A 22,456-nucleotide genomic window follows, 5' to 3' on the forward strand; every position below is an offset into this window, starting at 1 on the left:
TATTCCAAAATAAAATGAAGGACAAAGACTTCCATTCCAGAATATAAAATTTCATAACACACCCATTTCTTTTCCTCAATTATCTTTTGTATTTTCCCCTTACAGCCCATAAACATATTATTCTAAGAGATAAATGGTACATAATGGTTTCAGACTGGAAAGGAAATTTTGCCTGGCTACCTGAAGGGAGAAATCAGGCAAAAAGGCCCCAAAGTTAAAATTACAGGCCACGCCTGCACAACTGAGACTCATACATGGCAGAATAAACTATCCATTTTTCATTTTCATTTCCCATTTTCAAACATTTTAACCAACATTTTTCTAGCTCATCCTGAAAATCCTGTAAGAAAGACAAGACAGATAGTTTTATCCCTATTTTATAGATGAGGCTCCAAGAGAGTGAGTGATGATTTAGCCAAGGTGGATAGTTTGCAATCATATATGCCTGATAAGGGATTGAAATGGATTTTCTTAATTCTTCCCCTCACTTCCCTGCCTCCAGCTCTGGCCTGGGCTTAGGAGTCCCAGTAGGGGCTTGGCGTGGACCAGAGCTGGGCCTTGAAGGACTAGAATACCGGCAAGGCTGGGTTTGAGGGAGCAGCCTCAGCTATCTAGGCTGTGGGACCTTGGGTGGGGAAGGGGCTGCCAAAGGAAGGAGGAGCTACAGGTCTGGATGAGGCGACAGGGAGCGCACCTCCAAGGGAAGCCAGATAAGCTGCCCTCTTCCCAGCTCTGAAGGACTGGCATCCCCTCTAAAGTCAGAATCACTTGCATCCTGGGTGAGTTTATTAACCTTCTTCTCCTTTCTGGCTACACCATCTTTCTAACCCTCAAAGGGTTAAAGCAGCTTCCACGAGATTTTCCCATCACCCAGGTAACTGGGGCCGCAGCTCCGTGCTTGAAAACGTGGGAAGTAAAAGCCCCAAACAATTTCTCGGTACCCTAGCAATGCACCCTCTCTCCACCCTCCACACTCCGCAGGGAAGCACAACCCTTTGGGTAAAAGGTGCGGGGGGTGGGGTGGGGGGGAGGAGACAGGGAGGGACTCTACACGTGGGCAGGTGCTGGAGGAGTTCCCCAGAGAGAGAGGGGCCGGTGGGCAGCGTGGAGAGTGCCCCTTCCCTCAGGCCCCCTTCTGGGCTCAGGGTGTAGGAGGTTTGCTTGGGGCCAGCGCCCCGGAGGGTTGGGGGAGGAGGGAAAAAGCGGTGTGTGGGGAAGCAGGCCGCACACACCTGGCGCCTTGTGGAATGAAATCTTAATTAATTATTAAACTGAGTTCCCTCGTGGCGGGGGGGAGCAGGGCCGTGGCAGGCGGGGCGGGAATGGCAGGGTGGGGGCTGGGGGAGGGAGATGGGGAGATGGGGGTGAGGAGTGGGTGCTGGGCACCGGTTCAGCTTAGGGGACCCCGCCAGGAAGGAAGCCGACCCTCGGTGTGCTGGGCGGGAGGGGGGTGGTAATCGCTGCTAGAGGGTGGGTTTGCCCGGCGCCTTTGGGGACCCCTGGGGTGAGGGTGGGAAGAGAATGCTGGAGAACGCAGCCCGGGGGTGGAGAGAAGGGGGAGCGGGCTGGACGGCCCGCTCCTTCCCGGGGTCTTGATCCCAGAACAGTAGCCGCTTGTTTTCCCAAGACTGGGGGAGGGAGCGGCCGGAGGAGAGGAGGGGGCGCGCGGAGGGAGGGGTTCCATTCTTCGGTCTCCCCCACCCCTACCCCGTTCCTTCGAAGGGGAGCCGGCCACCCTGCCCGGCGTCCGGGGAGGGGGAGGGGGTGTCCAGACAAAAGGAGCTTGTGCCTTTAAGGCGGGGAGTCCGGGAGCCGGCGGGGAGGGGACTTCTGGATCCGGGGTAGAGGGCGGCTGCGCTGGACAACAAGGGAGGGGGCGAGGGCCGGGCGGACTGCGGACGGCGGGAGGGGCGGCCGGGACGCGCGGGCACGGAGCAGGACCGCGGGACGGCCGGCCGGCCGGCCGGAGCCCGCGGCTGCGGCGCGGCGGAGGCCCCGGGGAGGCGCCGACCCCAGCCGGCAGGTGAGACAGCGCGGAGGAGCGTCTGGGGAGGCGGCGGCGCCCGGCGCTCGGCGCTCGGGTCTCCGTGCGGCTGGCAGACTCCCGCGCGGCTCCCAGGAGTTTTGTGGTCCGGGCGGGGAAGCCGGCGCGGGGGGAGCCCGAGGCCGTCGAGGCTGGCGGGGGGAAGTCCGGGAGGTGATGGGGGATCGAGGAGTCCTGGGTCCGGGGCTCAAGGCTCCCACCCTCACTCCCTGCCCTGTGCTTCCCTTCCTCCACCCGGGGCGAGTTCCCGGCTTGCTGGGAAGAGGGGGAGAGGCATGTACTGGGGGAGGGGCTGTCCTGAGGTTTTTGCAGCGGGGCTGTGGGTGAGCCTCCGAGTTTGAGGTAGAGTGTGATTGTGTTTCGGGGAAGGGGAGGCAGCCTGGGCGGAGGGAGGGATGCCCTCTGTCTGCAGGAGTCCCCCTCCCCTCACCCCAGACCTTGGGAATGAAAGGGCTGGTGTCCAGGCCCGCTGCAGGGTGGGCAGGGTGGGCAGACTTTATTCAGAACAGGCTCTGGGGCCTGACTGAAAAACTAGAGGTGGAATCAGGCTGTGGACTCTTTTCCTATACCCTCTGCTTACCGGAGTACCCCTGTGACTGGAGGGCCCTGGTGGGGTTTGTATGGTTGGGGTGGAGGTGGGACCTCAGTGCAGTCTTTAGGGAGACCAAGGGCTGGGGAAGGGAGGAGAAGGGTTGATGGACCTCCAGATACAGGTCCTGGGGAGGTTTCTCTACATCTGGACAGGCCTGGAATTGAGGCCCACGTCCCAGCCTGGTGGGCGGTGCTGGCACTGAAGTGCCCTGCCTGGGCAGTGCCTTCTTCCATGAACTTTCTGAAGTCCTTTTAAATCCCCTGGAGCCTCCTTTTGCCACCTTTTGGGAACAGGAGGTGACTAGGAAGAGGGTTTGGGCAAAGCAGCGCGCAGAGCCATCCTTGCGGCTGGGCCCTGGCCTGCTTCAGACTCTGGGTCTCAGGCTGGAGGATCCAGGTTCAGGAGGGACCTGGGGTCTGAGAGACACTGGACCTCGGTCTGCCAGGCTGAATGGACATGGTTCCATCCTTGGGAGCCGGTGGTGCCTGGAGTAGCAGATCTGTGAGAGAGAGCAAAGAAACCAGGACCCAGGGAAGGAGGGGGTCGGAGGCACAAGCTCAGGAGCCTATCTCTGGGGAGGAAGGAGGTGGTCTGTGGTTCATAGTGATGGGTTCCTGGACAGGGAGGGTTGGGGCCCCATATAGGGAAGTTTTGTGGCTTTGAACAGTGCCCTGCCCTGTTCCCTGCCGTACCAGCCTGGCGTGGGGTGCCAGGAGTAAGTTCTCCAAGATGGGCAGTGCCTGGAATGGAGCCCAGGGTGGGATGGTTGCAGTTGGTTGGACAATTACAGATCTCTGAAGCTATCCACTTGTGGGGTCAGAGTGTTCTTGGGAGGGTCATGCATTCCCCTGGACAGTGTACGCGCCTTCCTCTGCGGGTACGAGCCACGTGCTAGGCTGTGCTTCCAGGGAGCTGGGAGCATGGCCAGAAACAGGTCCTTTGGGAACAGAGGTCTGGCCAGTGGGGTGGGGGCGTGGTGAGGACAGGTCAGGGGACTGGCGAGGGGGAGGAGGCTGAAGCAAAATGTCATGGGGGGCAGTGAAGAAACCTGCTTACTCTGGGCTCTGTCTCACGCAGCTCTCGGGACTGACAGCCGAGGACACAGGGACTGATAGGGCCAGGCGTCTGACTGGCTGGGGAGGTGTGGGTTTTTGCTCACAATTTTCCTGTCTTTTCATCTCTTGGACGCTGGCAGGGTTTTTGGGTTCAAAGTGGTGTAGAGTGAGGAGAAGAGCTAGTGTTTATTGAGTGCGTACTACACGCCTGACAGGGGCTGTTACCTTCTTTCCTCGCAACTCTTATTGTTCCCATTTTACAGGTGAAGAAAGTGACATAGAGAGGTGAAGTAACTTGTCCAAGGCTGCGAGGCTAGCAAAGAATCACAGTAAGGTTTGAAACGTGGTCTCGCTCCAAAGATCTTGTTTCTAATGAAGTGTTTTGAAGAGCCAGACTTTCTCTGGTGACTTTTGCCAAATGTCAGCCTGACCAAAAGTCTTGGATTTTTGATCTGGCCCTCCAGATGGTACCGTTGGTGACGTTAAGGGGTTGAAGGGCCTGCTGCTCCGTGGGATATAGGAGAAGGGATGCCAAGAGAACTTAGTGGAGGGTGTACCAGAGATGGGGGTTTCCCATGTGCAGAGAGATCCCCAGTCCGCCTTCTGCTTGGTGGGCCCCTGGGTGTCTGCTTGGAGCACTGCTTCTGTGGCTTGAGCGTCTGGTCCTGTGGCCACCCGGGGCAAGCTCTGGATACTCTCCCCCTTGTCCCCTAGTGAGTACAAATGTCAGTGCTGCTAGCTCTGCAGGTTTAAGTACGAGGAGCCCCTCAGGGTGCCCCGTGGGCATGGAGGAGGGTGGCCCTGGTGGGGATGCAGGCATCCATGGGTGGCAGTGCTCTCACCCTCACCTCCTCCTGAGCTGGGCTCAGCTGGGAGACACATTGAGGGTGTTGTCATGGAGTCCTCCCCTTCCCCCAGGTCAAGACACTTCCCTCCTGGAGACGTGAGATTATGGGGCTGACTTGATTACTTGTGTTCTCTAGAACTTGGGCCAGCTGTATAAAATTACCGTGGACCTCAGTTCTTCTTCTTCTTTTTTTTTTTTTTGCTGTCAAATCTGTCCTGTGCCCCAGATGGCCACAGGACGAGCCTCACAGGGTTCTGGTGAAGATCAGATGGACTTAGGTATGTGAAAGGACCTCGAAAAGTTTCAAGCAGAGGGAAAGTGCATGGGAGTGTTATCCATCCATCCACCCACCTACCTGCCTATCTACTCAGCGAACATTTATTTAGACCCTACCAGTTGTTGCAGATGTAGCAGTGAGCAAAGCACGCCAAAATCCTTGCCCTCATGAAGTTGACATTCCAGTTAGGAGAGACAGACAATGAACAAATAAGAAAAATATATAGAATGGTAGCTGCTGATAAGAGCTGTGGAGAAAAATAAAGCATAAAGCTCGGAAGAGAGATACGGAGCTCCAGGAAAGGGGGTTGCTATTTTAATAGAGTGGTCAGGGAAAGCGCACTGATAAGGGGACACAAGAGCTGTGACCTGGAGGAGCTCTTATTCTAGGCAGAGGGAACAGCAAGCCCCGAGGTCCCAGGCTGTCCCGTGCACGGTGTGTTGGGGAGCAGCAAAGAGGTTAAGAGGACTGGAGTGCAGTGAGAAAGATGAAGAGTCATATCGTTATTATTATTTCACGTTAGCTTCTTTATACCAGTGCTCTTGAGCTTGATTTCTTTCTCTCTTTTCAACTCATAAATTGGTTGAGTTCCTACTGTGAGCCAGGCTCAGTATTGGGGGTACCTGGGGTGGGGATAAAGCGCTGAGCAAAATAGATACCATCCCTTCCCTCCTAACATTTATAGTCCGAGGGGCAGAGTCACACATTAAACAAGGGATGATTTAATGATAATGGTGGTCAGTACCATGGAGGAAATGTATGGAGAGTGAACAGGGGACCAAACTTAGTCTGGGTGGGGGAGCTGGGACACCTTCCTGAGGAAGTTTTGTTGAAGCTGTAACCGGAGGGACGAGTTGAATTGAACTCTGTGAAGTGTGCACAGTGTGTGAGTGTGATGGGGACGGATGTGGAAAGAGATTCCCTGTGGTACAGAGGTCACCGATTGGCAGCTCACAGGCTGAATTCATTCCGTAGATGTGATTTATTTGGCTTGCAGTGTTGAAAAATGTGAATTACTTGCCAACGTTTAAAAGTCAGGAGATGTCATGTTAAAGCCTCCATTTTTTAGAATTCAGCTTCTGTTGAAAACTCAGAGGATCAGGTTCCACTGGGACACCAGTGGCAACACTCTGCCGGTGCGGGGTGGTGCTTGCCCCTGCCTGGGCTGTGCTGTCTCTCTCCTGAGCTGGGCGGCTTTTCTCATTGACAGGCACTCGAGTGGGTCTGTAGCCACCAGGAAATCAGTGCCTGTTAGGGAAGAGGTGAATGTTTAACTGAATCGCTTTGGAGTCAGACACATCTGGGTTAGAATTTTGGTTCTCACACTTGTATGGCTGCTTGATCTCGGGCAAGTGACTTCACCTCCCTCTGCCTCAGTTTCCTCACCTGGTGGCTGGGGATACCCTGGTCTTTCTCAGAGTCATTTCAGGAGGAGGATGTGTCTGAGGTGCTCAGCTTGGTAGCGGGAAGTGCTCGGTTAATGAAAGCTGCTGGTGGCGGCAGTAACGGTGGTATTGACACCACCCCATTCCTTTCCTCCCAGCAGGATGTCATGGTTTAGTGGCCTCCTGGTCCCCAAAGTGGATGAACGGAAAACAGCCTGGGGCGAGCGCAATGGGCAGAAGCGTCCACGCCGCGGGACTCGCTCCAGCGGCTTCTGCACACCCCGTTATATGAGCTGCTTTCAGGGTGCACAGCCACCCAGCCCGACCCCCGCAGCCACGCCTCGGTGCCCCTGGCAGGATGAGGCCTTCATCCGGAGGGGTGGCCCAGGCAAGGGCCTGGAGCTGGGGCTGCGGGCCGTGGCCCTGGGCTTCGAGGACGCTGAGGCGACCGTGGCGGTCGGGGCCGCTGAGGGGGCCCCCAATGCAGCCGCCAGGAGCAGGCGAGCGTGCTGGCGCCGGCTGGTGCAGGTGTTCCAGTCGAAGCAGTTCCGCTCGGCCAAGCTGGAGCGCTTGTACCAGAGGTACTTTTTCCAGATGAACCAGAGCAGCCTGACCTTGCTGATGGCGGTGCTCGTGCTGCTCACGGCCGTGCTGCTGGCCTTCCACGCCGCGCCTGCCCACCCTCAGCCTGCCTACGTGGCCCTGCTGGCCTGCGCTGCCGTCCTCTTCGTGGCGCTCATGGTGGTGTGCAATCGACACAGCTTCCGCCAGGACTCCATGTGGCTGGTGAGCTACGTGGTGCTGGGCATCCTGGCAGCCGTGCAGGTCGGCGGCGCCCTGACAGCCAGCCCCCGCAGCCCTTCCGTAGGCCTCTGGTGCCCCGTGTTCTTCGTCTACATCACCTACACGCTTCTCCCCATCCGCATGCGGGCCGCTGTCTTCAGTGGCCTGGGCCTCTCCACCCTGCACTTGATCTTGGCCTGGCAACTCAACCGTGGTGACGCCTTCCTCTGGAAGCAGGTGGGTGGTCGGGGAGGTAGGCGTGGGGGCACCAGTGCGGGCATGAGAAGGGGTCTGCTAATCGAGGGTGGGAGAGTCACGGGTGGACACGGGAGAGGGACGTCTGGCTGTATCTGCGAGGAGGGGTGGGTCTCCATTTGGGATCTGAGGCAGAAGGCACTGCTAAGGGAAGGGAAGGCTCCAGAACCTAAAGCCTGTGCTCTGTCCCCGTGGGCTGCAGTCTACAGCTCTTTAGCCTGAGGCCCTTGAAATAGCATAATCTGTAGAGACCCAACGTGAGGCTGGAGGTGGGCAGGTGACGTTCAGCCCCGGGGTTGGGGCAGGGCTGAGGGGGCTGGGTAGGCTACATCCAGACTTCGGCACCTCTGGCCCCAAGTTGACACTTGAGACTCAGGGCCTGGTGCCTTCCCTGCAGGGCAGCTCTAGGTGGCGATCTGGAGGGATCGAGTAGGTTTTGGATGCAGTTAGCAAGGGAGGAGTTGCCTCTCTCCTGGACTGAGGCCAGCTCCGGGAGGACAGGGAAGGCGATGAGTGGGTCAGTTCTGTCCTGGGCCGGGAGTAGTTTGGGGCTGGACTGTTGACGAGAGGGGCTTTAGGCTCCGACCGCATCCCGCCCTCTTCCCACTGGGCACCAGGGCTCTGGCAGCCTGCCTTGAGGCTCTCTGCCCCTGTGGGCTTCCACCTCTGGCTTCAGAGTGGTGTGTGAGGTGAGGCTGTCGCAGAGACTTGGCTGCAGGCAGCCCTGGTTGTCCAGTGGGCTGCATTCTTCTCTGTGAGATCCTAGACAGCTAACCTTGCCTCTCCCAGCCTTCGTTTTCCAGTCTGTAAAACTGGGATAAAAATAGTAGCTACCTCATGATGCTGCTCTCAGGGCCCCACCCTCTCTGAGTGGAGTAAAACCCGACAGGGTACCGCTCTCACCTGGAGGCAGGGAGCTGCGGGGATGCTGTGGGGATGGTTCCCAGTGAAGGGACTTCCGGATGTCCCTTGCAGAGAGATGTGAGCTGGTGGTGTTGGCTGTCTTGTGTCATCCCCCTGACCAGGGACAGGGGCTCTTGCCCAGCTGATCCTTTAGGGGCGGCTGTAGGCACAGCCGCCCGGCCAGCACACCTCGAGATCCCTCCATTGGCACCCTGGTTGAGATGGTGCTGTCCTCTGTCTCGCTCCAGGTTTGAGGGAGCCAGCCTCTGCCTTGCCCAGGGCTTATGGCCTATAGCCCACCCCAGCCCCACCTACAAAGAGGAAGTTGCCTGGGGCTCCCAGGGTTCGAAGCTGGGTGCTCTGGCGTGATGCCCTTCCCTGCCCAGCCTGTGGAACAGAATGTACCTTTTTAAGAGTAACCTTATAGCCAGTTTGTTTGTGGAGCACATACCCGCAGGGCACTGTCAGATCTCTTAAAGGGCCAGGGTCCTTCTGCCACTGCTAGCCCCCAATTTCTCTCCAGGGTAGCTGTCACACTGGGCTTTGGAGCTGGACTGCCCTCTTGGGGAAGGAGGAGCTTGGAGATGGTGCCTCCCTTCCCCTATCCTCTCTGGCTGGCTGGGGTAGGTGGGTGTCTCTTCCCCGGTCTCAGCTGGCATGGTGCCCAGAGCCAAGCCCAGGGCCTGACTGGGGACGCGCAGTCCCATGGAGGCCAGGACGATACCAGTCTCCTGCCTCTCCGGGGCACCCTGCTGCAGCCTCACTCAGTGGGCGAGTGGAGAAAGGGGCCCCTGCCCTGTGCCAGTCCTTGGGGCCGGGGAGGCCCCGTACCACTTCTCTGAGCTGAGAACATGCCTCGATTCTACATCCAGTTGGCGTACAGGCTCTCTGCACCCAGCTGGCTTACAGGTTTCTGGGTAGGGTGGGGCTGTGGCCTCCTTTCTAGGCTCCTTGGTCAGCCCCTTCCCGGATCCAGCCCCTTCATCCTCCTATGACCTGCTCACTCAGACACACTGAGCAGTTTCACCCAGTGCCCCAGCCCAGCCTGGAGTCTCCTCCAGTGCCCTGACATCCATTTTTTCTCACAGTCGGATAGGGGTCTGTGTACAGATCTATTTCAGTCTCTTGTCCCCCTTCCCCTTCCCTCCACCATGACTCACATTTTCCTCTTGGGCTCCTGGGGCCAGGAAGGGAAGTTGCCTGGTTTGCCCCCCTTTCCTTCTCCCCCACTGGGGACTATTCTTAGAAACCCCCGGGGGAGATAGTGTGCCCCCCTCTTCACCCCTGCTGCTGGGAGGGGGGCCCCTTGTGAGCTGGACTGAGAAGGGAAGCTGGGAGGCCAATCCTAGAGGACGGGAGCTGGAGTTGGCTGGGGGTTCGCCGGACCCCTCCATCTTACCCAAGGAAAATGAAACCAAGGTCCCAGAGACTGAGTGACATGCCCAAGTTTGCAGGACTAGTTCTGGTTCCGGGAAGAGCCCAGAACTCCTGGCTTCCAGTTGGTGCTCTTGCCCTCCCTTCTCCCCAAACCAGAGCCCTGCCCCAGCCAACTCTGGGGTGGAGCCACAAGTTCCAGGTTAACCCCTGAATTTCCAGAAACACTGAGGTCAGCTTCCCTTAGACTTGCTCTCCAGCCAGTGCTGCTGCTGACGACTGAGGGCGGAACATCCTAGGATCGGGGTCCTAGGGCTTGGGGCCTGGCTGGGCCGAGTGTCGGGGCTGGCCAGGCACGGTGGCACCCCATCCCAGTTCCGAAGCGTTCTTTGTGTCAGTAGAATTGATGATTCCCGAGCCTGGGTTCTGAGGCTGGGCCTCAAGAGCTTAGGTGAGTGGAGTGAGTAGGAATCCTGGGAACCTGGAATGTAGTTTACCGTAGGGTTAGGACACAGCTTGGGAGTCGACTCTCCTGGACTCAAGCCCCACACTGGCTGCTACCAGCTGTGTGATCTTGGGCAAGTTACATAGCTTCTCTGTGCCTGAGTCCCTCACCTTTCAAATGAGATAGTGCTACTGATTTCATAGAGTTGTAAGAAGTACATTCGTTAACATACGGAGGACACCTATAGAATCTAGGCACATTTGTAGGCAGCCAACAAATTAGCTCCAGTAATGATAATAATAACATTATTATGTTAATTTATGTGAGGGCAGGGAGGGACCTTGGAGATCTTATTCTCCCTCTCCAGGTTCTAGATGAGCAAACAGGCCCCTAGAGACGAGGTGACGTGTCCTGGGCACTCACAGGAAGATGTAGAGCTCAGATCTCCTGGGTGTCGTCCTGTAAGGAGAACCACGTATGCAGAAGGAGCATCATTTGTCTTTTTTTATTTTTTCTCATCATTGGTCTTTTGTTTGGGGTGTTTGTGGAGCAGGGAATCATAGTGTGCTGGGCCCAGGCCCTGTGACCTACCTGGCCCTGGTGGGTGCTTCTGCTCCCAGGAGCTGTGAGAAGATCACATTTCTAGCCATAGAGTGATCCAGGCAGGGAGCTGGAGTCCTGTGGGGATGGGGAGGTATTGCAGGGGTGGGGACAGCTTGGGAAAGACAGGGCACAGGATCCTGGCTTCCTCCCCAAAGCAGTGCATCTGCAGAGAGCCTAGCTAGTTGCACCTGTGTGTGTTGGGGGTGGTCACCGTTTGCCTCTGCCACCCCTCTGCAGCTCGGTGCCAACATGCTGCTGTTCCTCTGCACCAATGTCATTGGCATCTGCACACACTACCCGGCTGAGGTGTCTCAGCGCCAGGCCTTTCAGGAGACCCGTGGTTACATCCAGGCCCGGCTGCACCTGCAGCATGAGAATCGGCAGCAGGTGGGGCTGCCCCCCCTGATCACGGCCTTCCCCCATCTCACCTGCGCATAGCTTGCAGATTGGATCTGCCCCCTCATGCAACTCCATGGAATAGCGTGAATGGTTCCCCCTGATTGTGTATCACAGAGGCCCTTTGACACTGGGGTTCCTGTCCTGTCTGAGGGTGGGAGGGAGTAGATGGAGTGCATCTGAGGGGTTGAGTGGGGTGTAGTCAGAGAAGGCTGAGGACTCTAATGGGGGAGAGTCAGGCCACGGTCCAGAAGGGAAGCTCAGGTCTCCAGAGAGGTCTGGGAGGGTTTGGGGGATGTGGAGGGACCAGGAGGGATTAAAATGTGAGGCCAAGAAGATAGGGGTCCTCTGTTGAAACCACTGGTCTAGGAGCGGCTGCTGCTGTCCGTGTTGCCCCAACATGTTGCCATGGAGATGAAAGAAGACATCAACGCAAAGAAAGAGGACATGATGTTTCACAGGATCTACATCCAGAAGCATGACAATGTCAGGTAGGGTGGGGGTGGGGAGGATGCCGGGAGAGGTGCGGGATCTGGGAGTCTTTGAGGGCCACATCGCCCTTCCATCTTCTGCCGTCGTCCTCAGCATCCTGTTTGCGGACATTGAAGGCTTCACCAGCCTGGCATCCCAGTGCACGGCGCAGGAGCTGGTCATGACCCTGAACGAGCTCTTTGCCCGGTTTGACAAGCTGGCTGCGGTGAGGGTGCTAGGGCTTGGGGGTGGGGCCGACGGGGTGAGGGCAAGCCTCATTGGCAGCGGCCTTGGGGGATGGGGGCCGATGGAATCTGCAGTGAGGGTAGTGGGCCAGGCAGGCTGGGCCGGAGTAAAGGTGGCTCTCCCCCGACTCTTTCTCCTTTAGGAAAATCACTGCCTGAGGATCAAGATCTTAGGGGACTGTTACTATTGTGTGTCAGGGCTGCCGGAGGCCCGGGCAGACCATGCCCACTGCTGCGTGGAGATGGGGGTGGACATGATCGAGGCCATCTCGTGAGCACCGTCCCCTCCCAGGCTTCCTGGAACTGAGGGTGCCCCAACCTGCTCCTGCCCTTTGATGTGTCCTCGGGACTTTTTCTCAGTCTTGGCTGTCTCCCTGTCTTGGAGATCCATCACTGGGGAGGGGAAAGGGTCTTTCTTCAGCCTGTGTGAAGACCCATGTGCACCTTAGACTACAGCCAGCTGGGATGGGGCAGGGGGAGCCAGGATGAGGGGGATTTGGGCTGGAGAAGATGCCAGCTGAGTAGGCCCAAAGGGAGGGTAGTGATTCCTCCTCTCCTGGCTCAGTCCCATGAGATGCTGCTGGGCCCCTGCTGGTGAACAGGGCTCCCAAACATTTGTCCTTGGGCCCCATGCAGCCTCTTGCCCGTGTCCTGCTGAGGGGGTGCCGTGTGCCCTGCGACTGGGTCTGTCCTTGCCCACTTGGCTCCAAGGCGAGCACAGGGCCGGGCTCTGGGCTGGGAGTGGGGAGGACCGTGCCGGGAGCTAAGCCAGGCCGCCTCCTCCCAGGCTGGTGCGCGAGGTGACAGGTGTGAACGTGAACATGCGCGTGGGCATCCACAGCGGGCGCGTGCACTGCGGCGTCCTTGGCCTGCGGAAATGGCAGTTCGACGTGTGGTCCAACGACGTGACTCTGGCCAATCACATGGAGGCCGGGGGCCGGGCCGGGTGAGCGTGCGTCCAGGGGGCGAGGGACGGGAGCGCCCCCGGCAGAGCAGGGGTCTCACCCTCCTGTCCCGCGCAGCCGCATCCACATCACTCGGGCCACGCTGCAGTACCTGAACGGGGACTACGAGGTGGAGCCGGGCCGTGGCGGGGAGCGCAACGCCTACCTCAAGGAGCAGCACATCGAGACCTTCCTCATCCTGGGAGCCAGCCAGAAGCGGGTCAGGGCCGGGGCGGGGCGGGGGTGGGCAGACGGGGGGGGGGCCGATGGGGGGAGCTGGCAGAGGCCTTCTCCGGGCCACTCTTCCCAGCCTGTGCCCATGCTGCCCACACAGAAAGAGGAGAAGGCCATGCTGGCCAAGCTGCAGCGGGCGCGGGCCAACTCCGTGGAGGGGCTGATGCCACGCTGGGTGCCCGACCGCACCTTCTCCCGGACCAAGGACTCCAAGGCTTTCCGGCAGATGGTGAGGGGCCCACGGCGCTGGGACCTGGGGCCTCGCTTTCCTGTCTCCCTCAGCACTCTGTGTCCTCCTTGCCTCTTCTGCCTTCCTCGTCATGGCTGCCGTCTCCATAGTTTCTGGAATTGGGGATAGAGGGATGATTTCACCCCAGAGGTCCCAATCCCCCCAGAGTCTATGGGGAGAGCCGTCAGCGCAGTGCTGGGTGGGGAAGGGATTGTAGAGGTGAAGGTCGCCTGCCCTTCACCTCACTCGCACACTCTGTCCCTTTCTCCAGGGCATTGATGATTCCAGCAAAGACAAGTAAGTCAGGTTGTTGAGTAGGGAAGAAGGGCTGGGTGAAGGCATTTGCACCCTGGGGCGGGGTTGCGGGGAGCCAAGATCCCCCTCTTCCCTGGACCTTAGATGTGTCTTACGGGAGCGGGTGCCACCCACCCTGCTCACACTCCTTCTTTGAGTGCTTCCTGTGCCCCTCCCTTCTCATCGCCTGTCACATGGCAGTGCTCAGGCACCTGGTGAAGCCATGTCCCCTGCCCTCAGCCGGGGTGCCCAGGACGCCCTGAACCCTGAGGATGAGGTAGACGAGTTCCTGGGCCGTGCCATCGATGCCCGCAGCATCGATCAGCTGCGCAAGGACCACGTGCGCCGGTTCCTGCTCACCTTCCAGAGAGAGGATCTTGAAAAGAAGGTTTGGGGGATGCAAGGGCAGAAGGAGGAGGGCTGGGGGAGGAGGGGAGGCCCTGGCAGGGAAGTCTGAGCACAGGTGAGGTTTCTGGGGAGTGGGGAGGTGACCACAGGGCACAGCGGGGATTCATATCAACTGGGCCAACTGGTAGTGCCCTGCCTTCCCCAGGGCGGAGCCAGCGCCCAGCTCAGTCTCCTCTCCCCCAGTACTCGCGAAAGGTGGACCCCCGCTTCGGAGCCTACGTGGCCTGTGCCCTGTTGGTCTTCTGCTTCATCTGCTTCATCCAGCTCCTCGTCTTCCCACCGTGAGAGCCCTGTCCCTCCTTGCTTGGCTTCTCTTCCCGCTACCACTTCCCACAACCTTCCTAAACGTCCTCGCAAGCACACAGTCCCTGGGGCCCACGTCCTGCCTGCCCAGGGGATGGGATGAGGATGTCCAGATCTCCCGGAGTAACATTTTCCCTGGCCCTCTTCTGCCCCAGCTCAGCCCTGATGCTTGGGATCTATGCCAGTATCTTCCTGCTGTTGCTGGTCACCGTGCTGACCTGCGCCGTGTACTCCTGTGGCTCTGTACGTGGGGGGCCTTCCAGGGCTGGTGGGGGAGGCCAGGCCAAGGGCGGGGAGGGAGGAGAAGGCCGCACCTCTGCCATTGGGCCCCATCCCTGGGGGACCTTACCCGTTGGCTGACGTGGCCTCCGTCTCTCTGTCTCCCGCCTCCCGGCAGCTGTTCCCTCGGGCCCTGCGACGTCTGTCTCGCAGCATCGTCCGCTCGCGGGCACATAGCACTGCGGTTGGCATCTTTTCCGTCCTGCTTGTGTTCGTCTCTGCCATCGCCAACATGGTAAAGTTCCAGTGGGAATTTTTCTGCCCCTCCTCTGTTCCAAGCACTCTGGGTGCTGGGGGTACAGAGAGGAATGAGATGCATTTCCTGCCCAAAGCAAGGGTGAGGTTAACCCCTGTCCTCTCTCCTTGCTCCCCCCTACCTCTTGTCATCCCTCAGTGAGAAGTTGGGCCCCTGGGGTATAGGGCCCCTGGGTTATAAGGCACGGCCCTTGTAACCCCTCCGCTCCCCAGTTACCCTGATACACCTCCCCCGACTTTTGCAGTTCACCTGTAACCACACCCCCATACGGACTTGCGCAGCCCGGATGCTGAATTTAACACCCGCTGACATCACCGCCTGCCACCTGCAGCAGCTCAACTACTCACTGGGCCTGGATGCTCCCCTGTGTGAGGGCACCGCACCCACTTGCAGCTTCCCTGAGGTGTCCAAGTGGCGCTCGGAAGGGGTGGGGGGGGTCCTGATCAGTTCCGGTTATCGACTCTTCTGTGCCAGGCCTGGTGATGGGCACTGGGGACCCAGGATCTCACCAGAGTCTCCAACTCCAGGAGCAGCCCGGGGCCCTGGTGTGCTTTAGGGGTGTGTGGAGGGTGAAGGAGGTTTGGGTTTGAGGTTGTGGAGGGGAGCTTGGGTCAGGCGGGGGCGTGCAGTGTTCTCCCTGCACGGGAGCGCCACGGCCTCTGCCTTCACCCAACACTGCCTCTGCCGTTGCTCCCCAGTACTTCGTCGGGAGCGTGTTGCTGAGTCTCTTGGCCAGCTCTGTCTTCCTGCACATCAGCAGCATCGGGAAGCTGGCCATGATCTTTGTCCTGGGGCTCATCTATTTGGTGCTGCTTCTGCTGGGTCCCCCGGCCACCATCTTTGACAACTATGACCTACTGCTTGGCGTCCATGGCTTGTGAGTTTATCTGCAGCCCCTTTAGTCCCCCAGGAGCCTCTTGACCCTGCTGGGTCACCGTGAGCCCCCTGTGCCCTTGGAATGCTACCACTCACCCATCACATGTGGGGGGAAAGGAGGCAGCAGATGACCCCCAACAGTCACCTCAGGGAAACCCCAGTCCTGGGAAGTCCCTTGGTCTTTAGGCTAGACATTAAAAAAAAATTCCCTCTTGCATTTGCATGTTGCTTTCATATCCACTCTTAACTACCTGTAGGTCACACAGCTGCTTGGTGGTAGAGCCCTGGCTAGGAAAGGAACCAAAACTCTGACTCCCGCTTGAGGGCTTTGCCTGGGACAACACACTGGCTTTTCCTCTGCAAAACCTCACCCCTCGGGGTATGTGGTAGAAATATATGGTGCGGTAGAAAAAGCCTCTGGAGTCTGCTGCTGTTTGAATTCCTACTCTGCCACTTATTAGCTGTGTGTCTTTGGATCGGTGAATTAACTTCTCTGAGCCTCAGCTTCCTCATCTGTAAAACGGCAATGCTATCTATATCACAAGGTAGTTGTAAAGATTATTATAAGTAACGTTTATCGAAGGCTTGCTGATGCCAAGCGCTCTGCTAAGCCTTCTGCATGCATTATTTAGATCTGATCACTCATCAATTGATGAGGAAGCCGAGGCTTAGAGAGTTAAGCAACTTGTTCCAGGTCACATAGCTGGTGAGTAGAGGAGCCAGGAGTGGAACCTCTGCTCTTAATGAGTTAATAGAAGGAAAAGCCTTGGCCTAATGCCTGATTTATGGTGCTCAGTAAATGCAGTTTCTGTCTCCCCTTCCATGCCCCGACCCGGCAACCCAGGAAGAACCGATGACTCTGTCTCTTGTGTCTTCCTGCCAGGGCTTCTTCCAACGAGACCTTCAGCGCGCTGGACTGGTGAGTGAGGGCTCTAGGGCAGCAAAGGGTGGGGCTGCCAGATGCCTCCTTCAGACACTGAGCTTGCCTCTGCTTCCCTCAGCTCAGCCGCAGGGAGGGTGGCACTCAAATATATGACCCCTGTGATTCTGCTGGTGTTCGCACTGGCGCTCTATCTGCATGCCCAGCAGGTGGAATCAACTGCCCGCCTGGACTTCCTCTGGAAACTGCAGGTGACTGGGTGGGCCTCGGGGGTGGGGGAAGATCCTAGGGGCAGAGCCTGGGCCACGCCAGGCATCTCTTAGGCTGGCCAGGGCTCAGGCTGCCCCGAGCCCACCCTGGCTCCATGCCTTCTCTGTGCCCGTCCCCTATCCCCCGCCTCATCCTGTCCCTGCCCCCTCTACTTCTTTGCCTGTTCTTTAGGCCTGTCCATGCCTTTCTTCTTCCACGTGGTTCCCTCTGATGCCCGTCTCCAGGTGTTGGCCGCTGCACCCACGCCTTGTGAATGTTGGGCAGTGGGTGATGGGTGTGGTGTCCACAGGCAACAGGGGAGAAGGAGGAGATGGAGGAGCTCCAGGCATACAACCGGCGGCTGCTACATAACATTCTGCCCAAGGACGTGGCCGCCCACTTCCTTGCCCGGGAGCGCCGGAATGATGAGCTCTACTATCAGTCCTGTGAGTGCGTGGCCGTCATGTTCGCCTCCATTGCCAACTTCTCTGAGTTCTACGTGGAGCTGGAGGCCAACAACGAGGGTGTCGAGTGCCTGCGGCTGCTCAACGAGATCATCGCCGACTTCGATGAGGTGCTTGTCCAGCCGGCTGGTTGGTGCTGGCGGAGGGTGGGGAGACTTGGGCACCAGAGGAGTGGGGAGAACTATGGATAAGAAGGCCAGGCTTGCAGGGGATGGTTGGTACTGGGAGGAGGAAGGGAGATCTGATGGGACCCAGAGATGTCAGGGGTAGGAGTAAAGGTAGGTACAGTGGAGTCAGGGACAGGTGCTCACGAAGGTGTCACAGGCAGCAGGCTCAGCCCCAGTGGGGCAGGGTCATCACTGTTGGGGAGCAGAGGGGGACGTGAGGATCTGTGGAGGGGCCAGGATAGGTGGCAGGTGGGGGTCATTGAAGAAGCCGGTAATCTGTAGATTATGGCCCCATGAGGCCAAGTAAGCAAGGTGATCCCCTGAATAGAGAAAATGGAAGCAAAATATGAAGAAGTGACCTGAACATCCAGGTCAGGAATGGGTTGTTCCCTGTTCTGGAGGGAAGGCACTTTCTCAGCCTGGGACTCAGTTTCCCCAAAGGTGAGAGTTGGAATCACTGATGCCTGATAGCCCTCCTGTGGTTCTGGGTTCTGCAGCAAGCTGTCGAAGTTGACCTGGAGCTGTGCGCTCCAGTCCTGGCTTGGGTTTTGACGGCTGCCCGGTGAGGGAGGCCGTTTTCCCGGCTCCTTAGTCCTGCACTGAGAGCAGCGGCTGGAAGCGGGGCTCACTTACCCAAAGGAGGGGAGTGTTGAGCCAGGGAAGTGGAGAAGGGGGCCAGGGCATGGCAAGGATTGAGGCTTGAGGCAGGGCTGGGTTTGGCCTGTCTGCCTTGACAGCCAGGTCCCCCTGTGCTGTCCAGATCATCAGCGAGGAGCGGTTCCGGCAGCTGGAGAAGATCAAGACGATTGGTAGCACCTACATGGCTGCCTCTGGGCTGAATGCCAGCACCTATGATCAGGTGGGCCGCTCCCACATCACTGCCCTTGCCGACTACGCCATGCAGCTCATGGAGCAGATGAAGTACATCAATGAGCACTCCTTCAACAATTTCCAGATGAAGATCGGTGAGAGGGCCCGGGTGATGGCAGGTTCTCCCAGGGCCGTTTCTGGGTGAAGCTGAGGCAGCAGGCTGGGGATGGCGTCTCATATTCCCCGTCGGGAGTCCTGTGGGGCTTTCCTTTTCTCCCACCTCCTATATTGTCCGATAGTAAGAACAGAGATCATTTATTGAAGGCCTGCTCTGTGCTAAGCACTGTCCCAGGCTTTTTTTTTTTTTTTAAAAACACATATAAATCGTCACGTTATTATTCCCTTTTACAGATAAAGAGATGGACTCTCAGAGAGAGTAAATAACTCAGCCAAGGTCATACAACTAGTAAATGGCTGAACTGGGATTCAAGACCGGGTTTAGCTACGCTCCAGTACCCGTGTCCTTTTCTGTGGCCAGTCTGATAAGAGGCGCTTCCTCTCAGATGAACTGGTGGATGGGAATGGTTAATAGCATGGGTTCTGGAGTCAGACTGTCTGCTTTGAATTCTGGCTGTTCCACTTAACTGGCTTATTTAGCAAGTTGTCTAACTTCTCTAAACTTCAGGTATCTTTTCTGTGAGGTGGGAATGATGGTACCTACCTTTTGGGGCCGTTGAGAGGATGAGATAGTGTAAAACGCTTACAGGGTGGTTGGCACAGAGCACGCATTGGTAGATTAGATGCTGTGCTAGCATAGCCGCCTTGCCTCAGGGGAGCTCCTCAGCTGATATGCCCGCATCTTCCATTCTTTATGACTAGGAGGCTTGTCCCTTTTCCAGTTTCTTCCCTGGGTCCTTCTGAAGGTGCCAGGAGGGGGGTGCCTCCCTGGGCCGACTGCGGAATAGCCACTGCTCTCGATTTCTTACTGCTGTCCCCACCTACCCCAGGGCTGAACATGGGCCCAGTTGTGGCAGGCGTCATTGGGGCTCGGAAGCCGCAGTATGACATCTGGGGGAACACAGTGAACGTCTCTAGCCGCATGGACAGCACGGGGGTCCCCGACCGAATCCAGGTGAGGGGGATGTGAGCAGAGGCTGGGAGGGGTATGGTCCAGAGGGCTTCCGCAGGGCCCTCTCTGCAGTCAGCTAGGACAGGGGAAGGGTGGTGCTGTTCTCTGGTTGGTGGAGTCGGGGTTGGGGGAGGGGAGCTGGCATGAGCAGAACACCCCTGGACTCCTGCAAATGTAGCAGGAAGGATCCTGGGCTAAGCAGGTTCCCCTCCCCCCCCCACCCCCCCAGGTGACCACGGACCTGTACCAGGTTCTAGCGGCCAAGGGCTACCAGCTGGAGTGTCGAGGGGTGGTCAAGGTGAAGGGCAAGGGGGAGATGACCACCTACTTCCTCAATGGGGGCCCCAGCAGTTAGCAGGGCCCAGCTACAAATTCGGCTGAAAGGACCAAGGTGGGCATTTGAGTGGACTCTGTGCTCGCTGGGGGAGGCTGAGCCTGCAGACCCTGCTGACCGCAAGAGGGAACACCCCAGCAGGCTGTACTTGGACCGCGCTCGTCTGCCCTCAGGCTGGTGAATGAGGGGATACCAAGAGGATTATGCAAGTGGCTTTCTTTCTTAACTGGGGTAGGGCTGTTTTCTCTCCTTTTCCCCAGCTTTTGGGAGCAGGGGAGGGGGCAGCAGCAGAGGCAGGGGGACGTCTCCTGCCTCAGAGATTGAAATGGAAGCTTGCCACGCCCGCCCTTTCCCTGTCTGTCTGGGCACTTGGCTCAGGGCTGGGCCCTTCCTTTCCCTCTTTTTCCTGGGAACATTTTTATAAAGACTGGGGCAGGCTTGAAGAGTGCCTATTCCATCCTTGCCTTCCTTTGCTATGCCTGCATCCCCAGCATGGGTCCTGGGCACTCCCTACCCCAGCCAGGTCTCCCTCACAGACACAGGGCACGGGAGGGAGATGTTCTGGGGACCCAGCTCTGTCCAAATTTCAGGGGAATGTTTCCATTTGCCAAATCCTAGTCCCATGATCTGTCCCCAAAGGGGAACAAAGGGACTTCTGCCAGCTCAGATTAGCCCCGTTTCCTGCACACCTCCAGGGAAAGGGGCATCTGGTCTCACTGGTACTGTGAAAATGCCCAGCCGGACAGCAAGCGTGTGCGTGGGGATGTCAGAAGATCAGGAGCTGGATGTTCGCCTGCAGGTGCCAGAGAGCGCAGGCCGGCCAGGGACGGGGGTGGTGCCAGACCGAGAAGGTCAGGATCAGGCCACTCTGCCCCAGTGCTCTCTTGCTGTCTGATGCAAGGGGGCACGGAGCATCTCTACCCTTTCTGTTGGCAAATAGGAAAGGGCCAGGGCATGGAGGAAGGTGGCCCTGATCCCAAACCTGTCCTCCCACGCCTCTGGCACTGGGGAGGGCCTGCGTGTGTGTGTAACCGTGCGTGCGCGGTGGTCTGCGTGTGTGTGTAACCATGCGTGCGCGGTGGTCTGCGTGTGTGTGTAACCGTGCGTGCGCGGTGGTCTGCACGTGTGTGTAACCGTGCGTGTGCGGTGGTCTGCGTGTGTGTGTAACCGTGCGTGCGTGGTGGTCTGCGTGTGTGTGTAACCGTGGGTGCGTGGTGGTCTGCGTGTCTGTGTAAGCGTACGTGCGTGGTGGTCTGTGTGTGTCTGTTTTCCCGGTCTGTGTGTCTCTGTGGTCCTGCTCCTTGGCTCTCCACCCTGGGTTGCCTCTTTCCTGTGGGCCTCTGTCTTCTGGGAATAAGGCAGGATTTCTGATTTCAAGGGATGGAGAGAGATGCCCCTGTTGCACAGGAGTGGGATGGGGTGTGGTAGCAAGAGGGTGGCCCTGGGGAGAGGAGTCCTTTTTGTGCCAAATCCCTAAGTGCCGTTTGGGGGCCACGTGTGCAGCACGACTGTCTCCCTGCCTGGGGCAGGGACCCAAGCGCCTGCTTGAGGCCCACAGTGCTCCTTGCACTTGAACTGTCTGGGCTTTGGTGGGCAGAGGCTCAGGAGTTGCCTGGGCTCCCCAGCTGGTGTCCTGGGATGTGGTATGCTTTGGGGCTGGGGTAGCATGGGATCCCTCTGAGGACCCAGATTCTGGTACTAAGGGCTAAGGGAGGGGAACCTGGACCTCAGCCTTCCCCAGCCTTCAGCTTGAGCCTAGCGTGCTCCGGGCTCCCCAGTCCACACGAAGCCTGCAAAAGCTGGCAGGAGGGTTAGGAGGGCTGGACCCTAGATTCCCTTCCTGTCCCTGCCTGCCTTTTACCCACTTCCCTGCAACCTCCTTGCCTCTGGACTGAATTAGTTGGTGCCTTGGTTTCTCTGTCTGTACCTATTTAAGCCAGAGGCATTAGCCAGGATTTTGCTTGAAGGTCGCTTTGTCTTTGAGGCGTTAGAGAGGCAGAGGAGAGGGTCCCAGAGTTGCTGGGTTTGGGGTTGGAAGGGGCAGGTCTTGCCCTTTCTCGTGTCCTTTCTGACTCTAGCTCCTCGCAGAAGCCTGGTTTCTGGCTCGTACTGCCTGCTTTGGGGGATCTTCATGCATCACCCAAATGGGCCATCGGTCACTTCATTAGCCAAGGCAGGAGAAGGGGAAAAGACTAGTTGGTCCAGGCAGAAAGTCAACTCCCCTTCCCTCAGCCACATCCCTGGACAGGAAGGTTCTGCGTGGGGTCCTGGGGTGGGGATGAGGCTGTAAGGAGACCAGAGTGGGAAGACTGCAGTCTTGGGTGACTTGTCTCTGCTTCTTGCCAGGTGGGAGGGACCTGTCCACACCCTGGCTCCCTGTACCGCAGTGCCAGCCGTGTGCTTCCCCCGGGCTGACGTTGCCCCCTTCCTCGCCAGTTGGGGTGGGGGAGTCAGTGGATGGGAGGCCCATGGACTTTGGTTTTATAATGTAGCCAGTGTGTGTTTGTAGGGGGGGAGGGTGTGTATACCATGTATTTCAGTGAAATATTTAATATATTTAAATATCAATAAAAGTCAAACTCTTTGTAAAATTCCCTGTTCTCTGCAGCTGTTCTGGGCTGTGGGTTGGGTCAGAAGTGGCAGAGCCTGGCGTAGGAGGCAGGCCCCAGTCTGGGGGCTCTGTGGACCTCTCTCGTCTGTGGTCAGAGGGCTCCCTCTGGTTTTCTTCTTGCCAAGGTGAAACGGCAGCGTCTTCACAGAGCATGACTACTCCAAGACCTGTCAGCATCACGAGGGGCAGGGTGTCTTCCGAGATTTGTCACTCCGACCCCTGCCATGCATGAGCTCAGGAACCCCTGTGGTGGTCTTTCCAGTGCCCTGGCCCCTCCCAAGCCAAACACCAAGTTCTGGCTCCTTCAGGAATCT

At 58.0% G+C, this 22,456-nt stretch overlaps 1 protein-coding gene across 7 annotated transcripts; it reads left to right on the top strand.

Moving 5' to 3' along the window:
* Positions 1-676: 676 nt before the first annotated feature.
* Positions 677-22,099, top strand: ADCY6 (adenylate cyclase 6). 7 transcript variants are annotated; one of them, XM_060305834.2, is made up of 23 exons: positions 3,665-4,020; positions 4,765-4,816; positions 6,359-7,220; positions 10,801-10,950; positions 11,329-11,450; positions 11,545-11,656; positions 11,819-11,946; positions 12,463-12,621; positions 12,698-12,839; positions 12,954-13,082; positions 13,354-13,379; positions 13,578-13,764; positions 13,968-14,065; positions 14,243-14,330; positions 14,485-14,601; positions 14,867-15,025; positions 15,321-15,499; positions 16,382-16,417; positions 16,500-16,629; positions 16,938-17,201; positions 18,019-18,223; positions 19,076-19,200; positions 19,427-22,099. In XM_060305834.2, exons 3-23 carry the CDS (start codon positions 6,363-6,365, stop codon positions 19,550-19,552), a joined length of 3,540 nt encoding a protein of 1,179 aa, XP_060161817.1. In that variant the 5' UTR covers positions 3,665-4,020; positions 4,765-4,816; positions 6,359-6,362; the 3' UTR covers positions 19,553-22,099. The 7 variants fall into 7 exon arrangements, with proteins under 7 accessions (XP_060161818.1, XP_060161819.1, XP_030691091.1 ...); XM_060305835.2 differs by lacking the exons at positions 3,665-4,020; positions 4,765-4,816 and adding an exon at positions 677-779; XM_060305836.1 differs by lacking the exons at positions 3,665-4,020; positions 4,765-4,816 and adding an exon at positions 984-1,006 and having other exon boundaries at positions 6,362-7,220.
* Positions 22,100-22,456: the final 357 nt, after the last annotated feature.

The sequence above is a fragment of the Globicephala melas genome, chromosome 10 (genome assembly GCF_963455315.2).
Source record: "Globicephala melas chromosome 10, mGloMel1.2, whole genome shotgun sequence".
NCBI lineage: Eukaryota > Metazoa > Chordata > Mammalia > Artiodactyla > Delphinidae > Globicephala > Globicephala melas.